The sequence below is a fragment of the Haliotis rufescens genome, unplaced genomic scaffold, assembly GCF_023055435.1.
Source record: "Haliotis rufescens isolate VD_foot unplaced genomic scaffold, xgHalRufe1.0.p SCAF_13, whole genome shotgun sequence".
Lineage (NCBI taxonomy): Eukaryota > Metazoa > Mollusca > Gastropoda > Lepetellida > Haliotidae > Haliotis > Haliotis rufescens.
The window spans coordinates 31,985,946-32,001,005 of record NW_025963813.1 but is presented as its reverse complement, the minus strand read 5'-3'; the positions used below and the strand labels follow the sequence as shown (position 1 = coordinate 32,001,005).

The 15,060-nt window shown below is 43.0% G+C and overlaps 1 protein-coding gene across 1 annotated transcript in view; it reads left to right on the top strand.

The window, feature by feature from the left end:
- The window catches only part of LOC124152858 (E3 ubiquitin-protein ligase mind-bomb-like), a 30,152-nt gene that overhangs the window by 11,400 nt on the left and 3,692 nt on the right, over positions 1–15,060 (top strand). Inside the window, exons 7-17 of the mRNA XM_046525909.2 lie at positions 1,128–1,241; positions 2,586–2,690; positions 3,971–4,157; positions 5,426–5,589; positions 8,118–8,266; positions 9,635–9,797; positions 9,981–10,141; positions 10,555–10,678; positions 12,532–12,634; positions 13,223–13,302; positions 13,636–13,778. Of these exons, the coding sequence (XP_046381865.2) occupies positions 1,128–1,241; positions 2,586–2,690; positions 3,971–4,157; positions 5,426–5,589; positions 8,118–8,266; positions 9,635–9,797; positions 9,981–10,141; positions 10,555–10,678; positions 12,532–12,634; positions 13,223–13,302; positions 13,636–13,778 (1,493 nt within the window). The remainder of the gene's footprint in view (positions 1–1,127; positions 1,242–2,585; positions 2,691–3,970; positions 4,158–5,425; positions 5,590–8,117; positions 8,267–9,634; positions 9,798–9,980; positions 10,142–10,554; positions 10,679–12,531; positions 12,635–13,222; positions 13,303–13,635; positions 13,779–15,060) is intronic.

Sequence of the window (15,060 nt, the reverse complement as noted above, 5' to 3'; positions counted from 1 at the left end):
CCGCTTTTAGCAATATTCCAGCAATATCACGGCGGGGGACACCAGAAATGGGCTTCACACATTGTACCCATGTCGGGAATCGAACCCGGGTCTTCGGCGTGACGAGCTAACGCTTTAACCACTAGGCTACCCGACCGCCCTATTTGAGATGAACAATTGACTTGTATTTGCATGTGTTTGTGACGGGTGCCACCAGTGAGGCGAAGACCTGGTATGATCACTGTTTGACAGCGATTCATACACACATGCCCATGATACTGTCGGAATCGTAAATCGGCCCCGCTTTTGACAGATATTTATTTTATGAATACGGAAAGGGTTTTGTCGCTTTATCTAGCATAATGCATGATACTAGACACACGCTAAGGTTTCGTGTCCACATGATATACCGTATTCGACGTAATAAGCGCCCACGGCGATATTTTCCAATATATTGGCTAGTGAACAATCCTAATTAGCACCCCTTCTTATTGATCCATGTACACGTGTGTATAATACGTGTGTTATATATGCATCCTTAATTATGGGCAATTAAATTCTGGAAAATATATCTGTCGTGTATCATTACAGGCTGTCTACATCAACCATGAAATTTACGATTTTTCAACTCTGTTTTTTTTCACATTTTATGCTAAACAGAGCCCCCTATTTCTAATTTTGAGAGCGCCCGGGGCGCTTATTACGTCGAATACGGTACGTGAAGCCGTGAAAGATGTGTGTCTCTTTTGCACTCACATGATAATTTTCAACCTGCTCGGTATCTGTTTCCGTTTCGATGTAAGTAGCAGGGTAGGGACATGTACGTCAAGTCTCAAATCAACAAGTGAGCGCGGATGGCCCAGTCGTCATAGGCGCCGAGAGTTGCGTTCTTTGGGCGTGAAAGAAACCCTTTAATTATGGATTCGAATCCCGGTACGACCAGATTACGTTTTAAGGTTTGTCAGCACTATACCCGCGCCCGTTTGTTCACCAAAGTGGTAAAAGTCTAAGAACCTGAATCACTTCGGGCTTTCCTTCTACATTAAGATGGCACACTATGAAATGACCGAATACGTATCAAAGCGGCGTTATGCCCAACACACTTACTCACAAATTAACGAACGAACGATGAATTGACCATGTTTCAGTGCCTGCAGGAGATTGGTACAGTGGTGATAGTAAGGCGAGATGAAGAGCGCATCATTCAAGCACAGTATCAGGATGCAGAAAAATACACCCTCATCAAGTCCACTTTAACGAGGGTAGGTCCACAAACAGCGAGCGGAATCTACTTCATATAGTGTAAAATATATTGTGTTTCCATCATTGGTCAACAGGCACAGTGACTATTTAAAGACATTTCCAATACACATATTATCGATACATTTTTCAGAAGAACACACTAGAGACAATTATATAATACCAAGAAGGTTATAAATAGTACAATATATTTACTATGGGAGTGAACCGATTTAAAACGATTGTTTGGTTAAAATATGAACACTGCAATAAATAATGACGACGCAGTAAACGCCACCGCCACAAGTTGAAATATCATCAATGAAACGATCCAATTTGTGTCCTAAGTAAGGATATGATTTGAGGATGAACAACTTCTTTAATACGATTAGGAGCGACGCTTCAGTGTAGGTTCTAACACCCTATCAAGCAAGTTTTTAAGCACTTGCTTGATAACGGTGTCAGAACCTTCACCGAAACGTCGCTCCTAATTGTAATAAAAAAGTTGTTCATCCATATATCATATCCTTATTTGTCCATTCATCCTGCTAAGACCAAATCGAAGTTCCACAGGAATAATCTAGATTCACTCTGCAGAGTTCCAAGATGTTTGTGAGAGAACAATGAGAATAATTCAATCTTAATATCGATCACAAATAGTTCTGGCATTATACTTGCTGTTCTCTTTCTAGAAAAAGAAACTGTTCAGTCTTATTAGGATCAGAATGAACACGTTTTTGCCGATCTTGCTGTCAATTCAAAATCAGTATTTAAAGATTTATTGATGAACTAGGGTCATGAGTAACGTCTGTGACCATGCCCTGTAGGCCTTGAACCTGATTCACAAGGCTGGTCGTAAATCCAGCGTCACACTGACTTTCACCGTGGTACATTTGCACACTCCATTACAGATGGTCTGCGTTATTCTGTAACAGGTGCAATTGCCTTGTGACACTATCTGGGCCCACTTGCTCAAAGCGATCTTAGCGTTAAGATGATCTTAACTCCCATACTCTAACATAGGCTTACAATAGTGACCCGTGAAGATCCGGGGTAGAATTGGTCTTCAGCAACCCATGCTTGCCGTAAAAGGCGACTATGCTTGTCGTGAAAGGCGAATAACGGGATCGGGTGGTCAGGCTCGCTGACTTGGTTGATGCATGTCATCGATCCCAATTGCATGGATCGATGTTCATGATGTCAATCACTGGATTGTCTGGTCCAGACTCGATTATTTACAGACCGCCGTCATATAGCTGGAATATTGCTGGGTGCGGCGTTAAACAACAAACAAACAAACAAACAAAAAGCTTACAATAGTCTTAGCGCTTTGATCGTTTTGTGCAAGTGGTCCCTGGTTGTTGTAGCTACACACGTTTGCTGTTGGAGACACTGTGAGGATCATTAGCAACTACAACGCTGCCGTGGAGCTCCAGAATGGACACGGCGGGTGGAACGATAAAATGGAAGACGTAAGTGTTGAATTATCTCCCGGTCAAATTTGTGTATCAGATTTTGTGTGACACAAACTTTGAGATACGTCCACGAATCTAAATTGATAAAACTAATAAATTCAGGATAAACATCTGTATTTCACCAGGATCCTGTTTCATTAGGTTATCTACGCCTGCCGTGACTCCGTCAGTTTAACATGGACTTACGACAGTCGTAGCACCAGTCGCTTTGTGAAACTGGCCCCAGGGCAACTAAGGTACAATTGAGCTTATGGTACAAAGCGTTGTCTGCCGTTGGGTGAAAGGGCAGAAGTCAAACAGATTATTTAACAAGTTATCTTACCTTGCATTACGAAACTCGTTTCTGACTGGTGACGGAATGGCATTGTTTCCCCGCTGACATGTGCCCCGCTGATAAATAAGGTACATATAGTATATACCTCGCCGGGAAATGCCGAACTTCTCACAAATGCGACTACCATGACATGATGACATTATCTCGAAACTGAACACCTTGAAATGCAGCTCAGCCAACGTAACAGTAAATATCCATACTGATGAAGACACCTAAAAAAAAACGGGCGAACGTTATGCCAGTAAGATAAATTCGTAGTCAACAATCTTTATTTCTACAATCTGTCATGTCGATTTCCATACAATGGTCGAGGAAACAGTGCAAGATTGCAAAATGCTGCGATGACATTGTGTGTGTGTGTGTGTGTGTGTGTGTGTGTGTGTGTGAGTGTGTGTGTGTGTATATGAAAAGTTATATCAGCAATTAATTTGAGTAACATGTGGCCCACCATTTAAAAGGGACCTTATGGGTGCTACGATACAACTGCCATAAAAGTCATGAAGTCGTTTGACATAAACTTACTTCAGTGAAGATCGAATTATGTATTGTTTTGTTTCTCTGGAGCTTTAACAAATAATGTCAAGTCAATATGTAATTTTTCACCCATTAGGTCACATGGTCGCCATGGTAGAATGGGCACATACAGCCTGTGTTTTGAAATTTGAGGTAAAAAATTCAAATTGTGAAAGAACACAAGCTTAAACTTCCCATGGATGCTCCCATGGATGTGGTTTCCCAAAGGAAGTGAGAATGAATTTTAACTCTCACTCATCCATTAACAGATTTTTTGAAATGTAGGAGGGTATGAATGTGTGTTGTGCTGAGTTGACACTTAGATATAGCCAGTCGCAGTAAAATAATAAAATTGTGAAAATATTTTACAAATACTTGGTACCAAATGTAATCTGTAACTTCCACTGCGATTGGTTATCTCTATTTTCAGTATCTTGGAATGACAGGCCAGGTGGTTGAGATCGACAAGGACGGGGACTTGAGGGTCGCCTTTGGCCAAGTCAAGTGGTTTTTCAGCCCCGTCAGCTGTGATCCTCAGGACAGAGAAACCTTGTCTGGGTCCGGCCTCTCCGTCGGGTCTAACAGAAGCACCAGTTCAGATTCATCTGACGTCGACAGTGAGTAGGCCTCGGGACAAAATATGTATTTATCATTCATTAATAATAAAGTGAGTTTAAATACTAGTACTCGCCCCGAGAGCGGATGGTCCGGGGTTCGATCCCGGCCACGTCATACCAAAAGACGTTAAAAGATGGTACTTGTTGTTACCCTGTCTGGCAATCGGCATAAAGGGGCTAAAACAAGGACTGGTCGGCTCGGAGTCAGTATACTGTGTCTGAGTGGGGTATTCATGTTAAACTGCGTCATAGTATCTCAGTGGGCTAGCACTATAAATCGGCATCAGACCGGACTAGTACAAGCAGCCCCCCCCCCCCCCCCCCCCACACACACACACACACACGTGCATGCACGTCGCTATATAAGTGCAATAATCTTGGACGCGACGTTAAACCCCATTTCACAACACCTAAATACTATAACTTAGTCCAACGAAGTTATGTAAGCTGAAGTGAATGAATGACTGACAACTACCACCTGCGAGCTTCAGGTCGTGCCAGACTAATATGCGCCCTGATTATGTTACTGAATTTGTTAACTCCATTCCCTTGTGTTTTACCAAAGTTGTGAAAAGTCAAGGATCTTCACGTTGATAGTTCGTCCCCCATCAAGCTGACCTGCCTGGGATTTAACTGAAATGCCCTGTGTGGCGTCTTTGGAACAACTTATTTACGAACATTCACATTTACAATGTGACACGGTATGGTGGCTTTAGTTGTGAGGAGGAGTCGCCTCCCTTGTTTCTTTATATTTTACAGCAGCTTAGTCCAGTGGCTTGTTCTCATTCACCGGGATCGGTGGTTGGTTGTTTAGTTGGTTTGTTTGTTTATTGTCAGCAATATTCCAGCTATATGACGGCGGTCTGTAAATAATCGATTCTGGACCAAACAATCCAGTGATATACGTCATGAGCATCGATCCACGCACTTGAGATCAATGACATGTATCAACCAAGTCAGCGAGCCTGACCACCCGATCCCGTTAGTCGCCTCTTACGACAAGCATAGTCGCCTCTTACGACAAGCATAGTCACCTTTTACGGCAAGCATGGGCCATTGGCTATTTGGTACGTTAACGAAAAGGAAAACCGTCAACATATTACCTTTTATTGCTGCATATGTATTGAATTTTCTTTTCTGTAAGACAACTCCATCCCATGCATTGTGATGCAAAATATCAATTTGCTTTTATTTATTCCAAAATATGTTGTTGTTTTCATTTTATTCTATTAATATATATTGAACATCATGATATGTTTTTTTCTCAGACATTGCAGAGGGTGTGGCCCAGGTCCTTTTCGGTCTCCTGAAACCAGGCGAGAGTGCTATGTATAAGCCAACGACGTCTGTCACAGCCAGGGACCTCGTCATCGCCGTCAGCAACGGGGACACAGAAGCAGTACCAGGCATTATCAAGTCTATTGGTGACAAGGCAAGTTTACAATCTTAATTAGGAGATAACGTTATGCGTTTTTGGATTTAGTTAGTATCTAAAGGCCGGAAATCTCATTTGGAACAGAAGGCGTAAGCTGTGATACATACATTGTAGATGACGTCGTCCGGTAATACTCTGATGTCATGAGACAATAGATGACGTTATATGTTGCTATGACAACTGAATAAGTCTTGTTGCACGACGATAAATACACTGTATAGTGGATTTTGTATTCTAGTGGCCATGCTTAGTACCATGTTCACAAAGTATTTATCCTGTTATTATCGTTGATGTTGTTGTTGTTATTATATTTATTTAGAGATTGAAATAAGAAAAATGCAGCAAGGGTTTGGGTGATCGTGGCACAGTCAGGCTGGTCATTCCCATCATCGGCTCAGGGCCATTGCCCCCCCCCCCCCCTACACGCAGCCTAGACACCGAATGGGACTTCTCCCAGGAAGCGATGCCTAGTCAAACCCACCCAGATCTTTTCGGAGAATGTGAAGACTCCCCAACACTGCAGCCTTCTGCATTACCCAGATTGTCAGATGGGCTCTATTCCTGGTAGCAAACCCGGGTACTCTCCCAATGTCAGTCACCAGATTGGGAGGTACCAAACCTGAGGCACCGAGAACAATGGGGGGTCGGACAACTTGGTACTTAGGATGCAAGCGTGACATTTCGAAAGCGCTGTCCGCATATTTGCCATTTTCTTCCTGAATCTTGTCATTCACATTAGTGTCAAAAGGGGCAGAAAAGTCAATGATATAAATGATTTCATCGGATGTTTGAAAAAAGACAAGAACGGATTTGTTGGCCTGGATAGGTCAGAGGCTGTATACGGACCTATTCCAATGGATTTTGTGATTATCATCATACCATGACGCCCACTACATATTCTCGGTCGTACCATGGATGGACCTTTGTGTCAAACCCACAAGCATGGCAAAGAGACGGTAATAAAATGATCGAGCCCCTCCACTATGCCACTTAAGATTGTCATTGTTATTATTGTTGTCATCATTACCGAATACAATTCATGTACCTGTTAAACTTTTTCAGTTGACCTTTTTCCTCGTCAATGGTTCTTTGTCTGACAAGGTATCAAATGTTTGTGCAAAACATATTGTATATATTGTGTGAAGTTTTGCTGCAATGTTTTAGTAAAGGTCTTGTGCCTGTTTTTATGCCCACTGTGTTCACATACTTAACGTGTACGAGGGGATATCAAAAAGGTTTGAGCCTCACACAGAAAAAGAAAAAGAATTGGATTGTTACTACTTTATTTTTCAACATAGTCCCCTCCCAACTCCACACACTTGTTCGACCTAGTTTGCCAGTCACTGATGCCCGATCGGTAGAAGTCAACATTCTGGTCCCCTAACCAACCTTCCACAGCAGCAGTTAGCTCATCGTCATCTTCAAATCCCCGGCCCCGGAGGTATTTTTTTCAGCCTTGGAAAGAGGTGGAAGTCACTAGGGGCTAGGTCTGGAGAATAGGGTGGGTGAGGGAGGAGTTCGTAGCCACATTCTTGCAAAGCTGTCATTGCAACATGGCTCGTGTGGACTGGTGCGTTGTCCTGGTGAAGCAGAATCCCACGACGGATTTTTCCACGGCGTTTCACCTTGATGGATTGGCGCACCTGCTTCAATAATTTGGCGTAAAACTCCCCATTCATCGTGGTGCCATGGGGCAGGTAGTTGATGTGAATCACTCCTTTGCTGTCCCAGTAGATGGTCATCATAACCTTCTTGGTGGATCTGGTGGCTTTGAACTTCTTTGTCTTTGGAGAAGTGGCGTGTTTCCATTCCATCGACTCCTGTTTGCTCTCCGGATCATAATGATTAACCCAGGTTTCATCACTGGTTACAATCCTAAAATGAAAATCATCTGGGTTGGCGTTGTACCGAGTTAGCAAGGCTCCACTGATGGTGACATGTCATCTGTAAGCATTCTCGGGGCCCATCTGGCACACACTTTGGACATGTGGAGTTTGCCATGAATTATATTATGTATGGATCCATATGATAGGCCTGTTGTTTCTTCTATCTTATGGAGAGTAATACGGCGGTTTTCCATCACTAGTTTGTGTACAGTGTCAATGATTTCAGGGCTGGTACTGGCTGATGGCCGCCCGGACCGGGCATCATCTTCTCAGCTCTCTCTGAAATTCCTTCACCAACCGTTTGATAGTTGCAGACGATGGGGAAGACTCTGCATAAACTGCAGTCAATCGCTCTTCCACCTGTTTGGCAGATTGACCCTCTAGGACAAGGAACTTTATCACCGCTCTGTACTCAGATTTGTCCATTTTGCCAATTCACTAGGGGTAGGTCTCTTCCGCGAAGTGTTGTGACAAAATAATTGCAGCCAGCAATATGTTTCTACATAGCATCAGAAGCTAAGACATTCATGTACATCAGGTGTAGCGCATTGTACCATTCGACCAGGAATACTGTGTGAGGCTCAAAACTTTTTGATATCCCCTCGTACATGCCTTTACGTCTGCCTTCACCTCCTTCAGGTAAACGAATCAGTGGATGGCCTCACGGCACTGCAGACAGCGTGTTACAAAGGTCATGCTGACATTGCCAAGCTTCTGATCAGCGCTAAGGCTGATCTAAACAAGGCAGACAACGAAGGCGACACACCTCTACACTATGCCGTATCAGGGTCAGTATACACTTTTAAAACAAGGCAAAGCTGTTATAATTCAGATAGAAGCATAAGAAACACAATTCTCAATTATGTTTTTATCCAAAGACCGTAACATGTGTCCATAACAGCAGAAGTGACGGAGTAGGACATATCTGGACATACTAAGTATATACGAAGTACGGAACACAACACAAATCACGTCTACTAAATTTCCAATTCTTAAAGACCAGGGTGCCGTTGTACAAAACAACCTCGGCGCTAAGGTTACCTTATATCCTTAAGTTTTAACCTTAGGCAGGGTATGAAACTCCCCAAAATTTCAGCCAGACCACAGGACTAGCTGAAATACTTGCCAGCCCTGACCAAAACATGCCTGCCCACTATAATCATATGTTTCTCAGGATAAGCTAACGGGGTTTCTTTTTGGTTACATTTTATCATTCATCTTTACATGTGAATTAATGCTTATCATCGGGAAATATTTAGAATATTTTCACATATGAAATATAACCCGACCGTCGGGCAGGGGGATTTGAAAATCTGGCAGCCCGAGTTGAAATCAACCCGTCTCGGACGGTCGGGCAGGCAGGTATTTCGAACACTGCCTTAGGCCTTAACTGAGGTTGACCCCCTGTTGCATGAAACTGCTTTACGCTAAGGTAGCCTTAGTTTGAAAATTTAAGGTTGGTCAGACCCAACCTTAGCGTGGCTTAGGTTGATACTTCATTGAGTTTCAACATGGCTACCTTCTTGTTGATGTGTGAGGAAATTGAGAGAAATTTGAGGATGAACAAACGTTGTTGGTCGGCTGATTGCGGATTTCACACAAGATCGTCATTACGATCAGTCCATCCTTCCGATACATTTATGTTGCTATAAAATTAAAAAGCTTACCCTTTTCGCGAACACCTGGTGTCATCACTGTTTTGAGTTATCAATTCATATAAATTTCCCTGCTATTTTGCATTTTTACATGTACAACTTATGCAATTCGGCATATAATCGAGACAGAATATTTTCTGTCGTTCTCGTTTCATAATTGAGTGATGGTGATAAATCAAACAGTTAAAATAATTTGGTTGTTGTTTAACGCCGCTCACGTCAATATTCCAGCTAAATATTACCGCGGCGTTTGTAAATAATCAAGTCTGGGTCAGACAAACCAGTGGTTGATACAATGAGCAGCACCTCACGCCTTCGAGTTACGATGTCAAGCAACCTACCAAGTCACCAAATCTGACCTCAGATTCATTGGATAGAAAAGGATGCTGGGGACACATTCTATCCTGGAACAGGAACAAGAACTAACAAAAGTAATACCAGAACGTGGAAATGTTGAAAGACTCTTCATATGCTTGACCTCATGTTTTGCCATGTTTACAGAGAGCAGCCCACCCTAGTAGGGATACTGCTGGACGCCACGGCACGGGGCGACACGAAGAACAACAAGGGACTGACACCAATACATCTGGCAGTGGCCAAGAAGAACCCCAGTGTCGAGTGCTTGAAGAGACTCATACGGTCCAAGTGTGACCCGAACACACAGGTGAGCGTAGTGTCCTATCTTGAACCCACAATCCTTTACCCTAACCTTTCACAAATAAACATCCACTCCATTTAGTAATTAATATTGTACTTGTTTAACGTTTCATCAGACGGATCATATTGTCCGCATTGTCCTTATTTTCGTTGAGATTTCAACCCTTTTCACTTTGCTTAAACCGCCAAGGACGAGGACGGAGATACGCCCCTTCACGATGCCATCAGAACCCAGAACCAGCATCTTCTTGACCCCTTCCTGGCGTGTGACCTGCTCAACCTCAGACTCGCCAACTCTGATGGTTGCAACCCTTTCCATGAAGCATGTACGTCCCTCGCTGGGGCAACAGAGTAAGTTTACCGCCTTAAGCTGTCTGTACCAATGCAACCCTTAACACAAAGTACGTCCCTCGCTGGGGCATCAGGGTAAGTTTACCGCCTGGAGGTGTCTGTACCAATGCAACCCTTAACACAAAGAACGTCCCCACGCTGGGACATCAGAGTGAATTCCCCAACTGAAGCAGTCTACTGACATGTCATCGATCCCATTAGCGAAGATCGATGCTCATGATGTCAATCACTGGATTGTCTGGTCCAGACTTGATTATTTACAGACCGCCGTCATATGGCTGGAATATTGCTGAGTGCGGCATTAAACAACCAACAAGCAAACAAAACTTCAGGAGATAAAGTTCAGGAGATACATCACATGACGAATCGTAAGCTTCCGCACATGCTGTGAATGTCTTCATCATACTATTCAGGTTTCCACAAGCACTGATAAAGAAAGACCCGAAGATCGTCAACGTTCCCATGAACAACGCCCTCACCCCAATACACATAGCAGCTTTCAGGAGCTTTGTGGCACTGGCAGGTGTCCTGGTTAAGGTAAATTTTATTACAGGATGAGGTAAAATGGGGTTTAAAGTCGCGTTAAGATTGTTGCACTGTTATGGCGAGTGCGTCTGTCTGTCTGCCTGTCTCTCATCTGCCTGCTTGTACTAGTCCGGACTTATGCCACTTGTATGGTGCTAGCCCAGTGAGGTATGTAGTCGCTTAACGTGGATACCCCACTGAGACATGGTATACTCCCAGCCGAGAAGTCCTTGTTTTAGCCCCTCAATGCTTGCTTAGCGCCAGGCAGGTTACGACAAGTACATTACCATCTCTTAACGTCCGTTGGTGTGACGCGGCCAGGGACAGATCCTCTATTAACTACAAACGTCAAAGGAAGTCCCTATGTATGTGTACTACTCACAAAATAGTTAACGAATACCCGATTCTTTCATATTACTTTAGTCAATCTGTCATGCCACGACAATTTAACTGTAGAAGTTTAATTTATTTATTATAATGCCTTGACAGATAAATGAAAGAATGGCTTCTTTTGAGTAGCATATTTAGGTGAACACTCCGTCTCGTATTCCCCGTGGAACATTGTTCATAATATCGATCACTGGTTTATCTGGTTCAGGCAATCATACAGCTGGACAATTGTAACGGGTTTTAACGTGGTCACAAACCTTTCTAGGATGACATTATAAAGGTTGTCACGACGTGAGTGAACCATGGAGTAAGTGCCTGTTTGTTAAAGCGTTCGTCCTGTAACACCGAAGACCCGGGTTTAATGAGAAATGGGTCCATCCCGCCGTATTGCTGGAACATTGTTAAATACATTGGCGTAAACATTCGTCACCACTCGCCCCTTTCCGTAACCTGCAAGAAGACTCGTCACCCTATCGATAATTGTTCATTCGTGACCAACTCGTGTTATTCCGGGACAAGCCGAATAGCGACTCGTGCCCTTCTCATTACAATCTTTGCGACCGGGTTCCGTCTTAGCGCAAACGGGCATACCTAAAACAATTGTCAACTCGTTGCGTAATGGTTCACATATATTTCCCCATATATTATATATATACTTCAGATGCAATTTAAGGCACCTCGGGACGTGCGGAATTATACAGTATGATTGAACACGTTTAACTGTATCTTGGGTATATACGCGCATTTTCATTGGTTTGTCGTATTTTCGCGCATAACATAACGGAAAGAGGCGAGTGGTGACGAATGGATGAACGTAATGTGCGAAAATACGACAAACCAATCAGAATGCGCGTAGGAAAGGTCAAACAATCCCTCAGGATTAATGTTTGACTTTACATATGTCTTGCATTTAAAAATATACCCAAGATATATATAATGTGTCAAATCATAGTGTATAATACTGTAAGTCCCGATTTGTCCCCAATAGCATTTGGAACGTATATTTTGTATGAGGCAAATAAACGGGAATCATGAGGCAACGAGTTGACAATTCTTTAAGTTATGCCCGTGTGCGCTTAGACGGAACCCAGTCGCAAAAATGGCCACGAGTCGCTATTCGGCTTGTCCCGGAATAACACGAGTTGGTCACGAATGGTCTTATTCTTTCACTAGCTCCTGAGGCCACACTAATTATAAGTATAGTCATCCGATCAATGTATGAGAGTTCTCTCAGCGCACACACGAATCAACCTGAATAGGGAATCTCACCAGCTCTAGGAATTGTAACGTTAACTGTGTACTGAACTTGTCTACATAATCCTATAATTTTGTTATATCTAAGGTTGTATGCCGTGGGTTATTAGACCAAATAGAAATGGTTTTGCATTAACTGAAAATTTGTTTTCCTAAAAGTTTTTATACATATGATTGAATAACTCTTTTATGACAATTTCAATCGGATGATTCGTGAATAGGCTGGGTGTAACGTCAATGCACGAGACGACAATGGCAAGACAGCTCTTCATCTGGCTGTGCAAGGATGTAACCTACAGATGGTCCAACTGCTCCTCGAGTCTGGTGAGTAGAGAATGATGGGATCTGCATGTGATTCATCTCCCCGAGCCTGGTCACTGGCCGACCATTTGATATTCGGTGGAGGAAGGAGAGGGGCGTCGGGATCTGTGACAAAAAAATGCATGAAAACAATATCAATGCTCCAGAATGTTAAAAAAAGAAGAAATTGTCTGCTACAAAAATTGTTTCAAGGTGGTCTTTTTTCAAAAACAGGCTTATAGTTTTAATATACAAAAAATAACTGGTTTTAACTGAAAAATATCTAATCTAAAAAAAACAGTTCCAGATCCCCCATATCAAATAGATCCCTTAGTACAGATAGGCTAACTGCTCCTTCGGTCTAGTGAGTTGTGAATGATATGCCCTGCAGATGATTCATCACCCCCAGGAGGATAGAACGGTGTAGCTTACGGAAGATCCCCGAAGGTAGCATGCACACAGTGCACCGGCCAAATATGTTCATGCAGATTGTCTGCTCGTCGAGTATGACACACTCAGTAGATGACCTATGCTCTACCCACTGTACAGTAAACTATACAGTTGACAGAGTCTTCTATAACTATGACACATTTTACCTAATATGATCTACAGGAGCGGAAATTAACGTACAAGACCAAGATGGCAATTCTCCTCTCCACGCCGCCCACATGGACAGCACCCTGCCAGGAGCTGTGAGTACTACCGTCATACTATTCACGTGGTCCCACTTACAGCCCCCTGTCAGGAGCTGTGAGTACTACCGTCATACTGTTAACGTGGTCCCAATTACAGCACCCTGCCAGGAGCTTTGACCACTACTGTCATACTTTTAACGTGGTCCCAATGTGGTTTGATTGTGTTTGCAATGCTGCAGCAGGTAAGGAGGCATTGAGCTTTGCCAGGTGCGTGTTATATCGCGCATTTGCCAGTGTGAAGTGTGTTTCATGCTTGTCCAAATTAAGGCACACTGTATGTTGGAGGAGTGAAGCTGTGATTGTTTATGACAATGTTTTCACTATCTGCAGGAGGGTTCCAAGGACGAAGACATGGCACTGGAGATCCGCTGCCATCTCGCTGAACGTGGAGGAGACATCGGGCTGAAAAACAAGGCCGGGAAGACGCCCCTTGAGTTCGTGAAAAACAAAGAAGTCCGAGCAATGCTGGTTAGGTAGGACTGATGACGTCACGAATTAGAAATAACCAGAAAAACACATGTTTATGATCGAGTAGTCTGTGTGCCTATTTAAGTGCTTTTCTACTGTTAACGCTATACTCAGCAATATTATATCTATATGGTGGCTGACTGTAACTAATAAAGCCTGGGCCAGACAATCCAGTGTTTGATATTATGAGTATTGATCGGGTTACGATGAAATAATACCCAGACAACTGTATCACTCGGAGGGTCATGTAAGAGAGGTAGGACTGGTTTGATAACAAGTAGCAAAGAGACAATTGCAATCAGATGGTTTGAACTATAATAAGATTATGACTTTGAATAAATAATAAATCAATAATAACAGGCAATTGCAACCGAAAGAAAGGCATGATAGACTAAGTGCAATGCGGTTAATTTGAAAAGAAGTAACAAACAGACTATTGCAAATAGATGGAACTTTCAGCTGATTATGATAGATCGTCAGGAATGAATAGATAATAAATAATATCAGTCGATTGCGCTAGGATGTTTGAGTCATTGGGGGTTAATATAGAACCGTATTGATAGCCAAATAGGTGCCCTTTGTACAGAGGGAGTTGATTTCTCGACACTCAGTGTTGAAGTAAGACAGCCCAAAGTGATGTGTGGGTAAGGTGTTTGCCACTTTCACAAAGAAATAAGGAACAAATGAGATGCAGGCCGAGTGCGGATCAGGGTGAAACAATAACCAGGGTGATTCTGGGATTTGAACCAAAGATCAGCTGTTCCTGGTACTACTAGGGGAGGCAACTTGCTTCACTTTCTGCCTTCCGTTAATATGATTGACTGAGAATGGTTTGCCCCGCTTTTAGCAACATTCCAATCATATGACATTGTAATCGAAGCCGGGTCTTCTTGGGACCAGCCTTCTCTTTAACCCCAATACCGCCCCACTGCCCCATCTGATGACATTATATTTGTTTGTTTATTTGTTGTTGGTTGTTTAATGCCGCACTCACCAATATTCCAGCTATATGCTGGCGGTCTGTAAATAATCGAGTCTGGACCAGACAATCCAGTGATTTACATCATGAGCACCAATCCACGTAATTGGGATACGATGACCTGCATGAACCAAGTCAGCGAACCTCACCACCCGATCCCGTTAGTCGCCTCAGCGACAAGCATAGTCGCCTTTTACGGCAAGAATGGGTTGCTGAAGACCTATTCTACCCCGGATCTTCACGGGTTTGATGACATCATACCATTATGATGTATAAAACAATGATGGTACTGATAATTTAAAACCTGT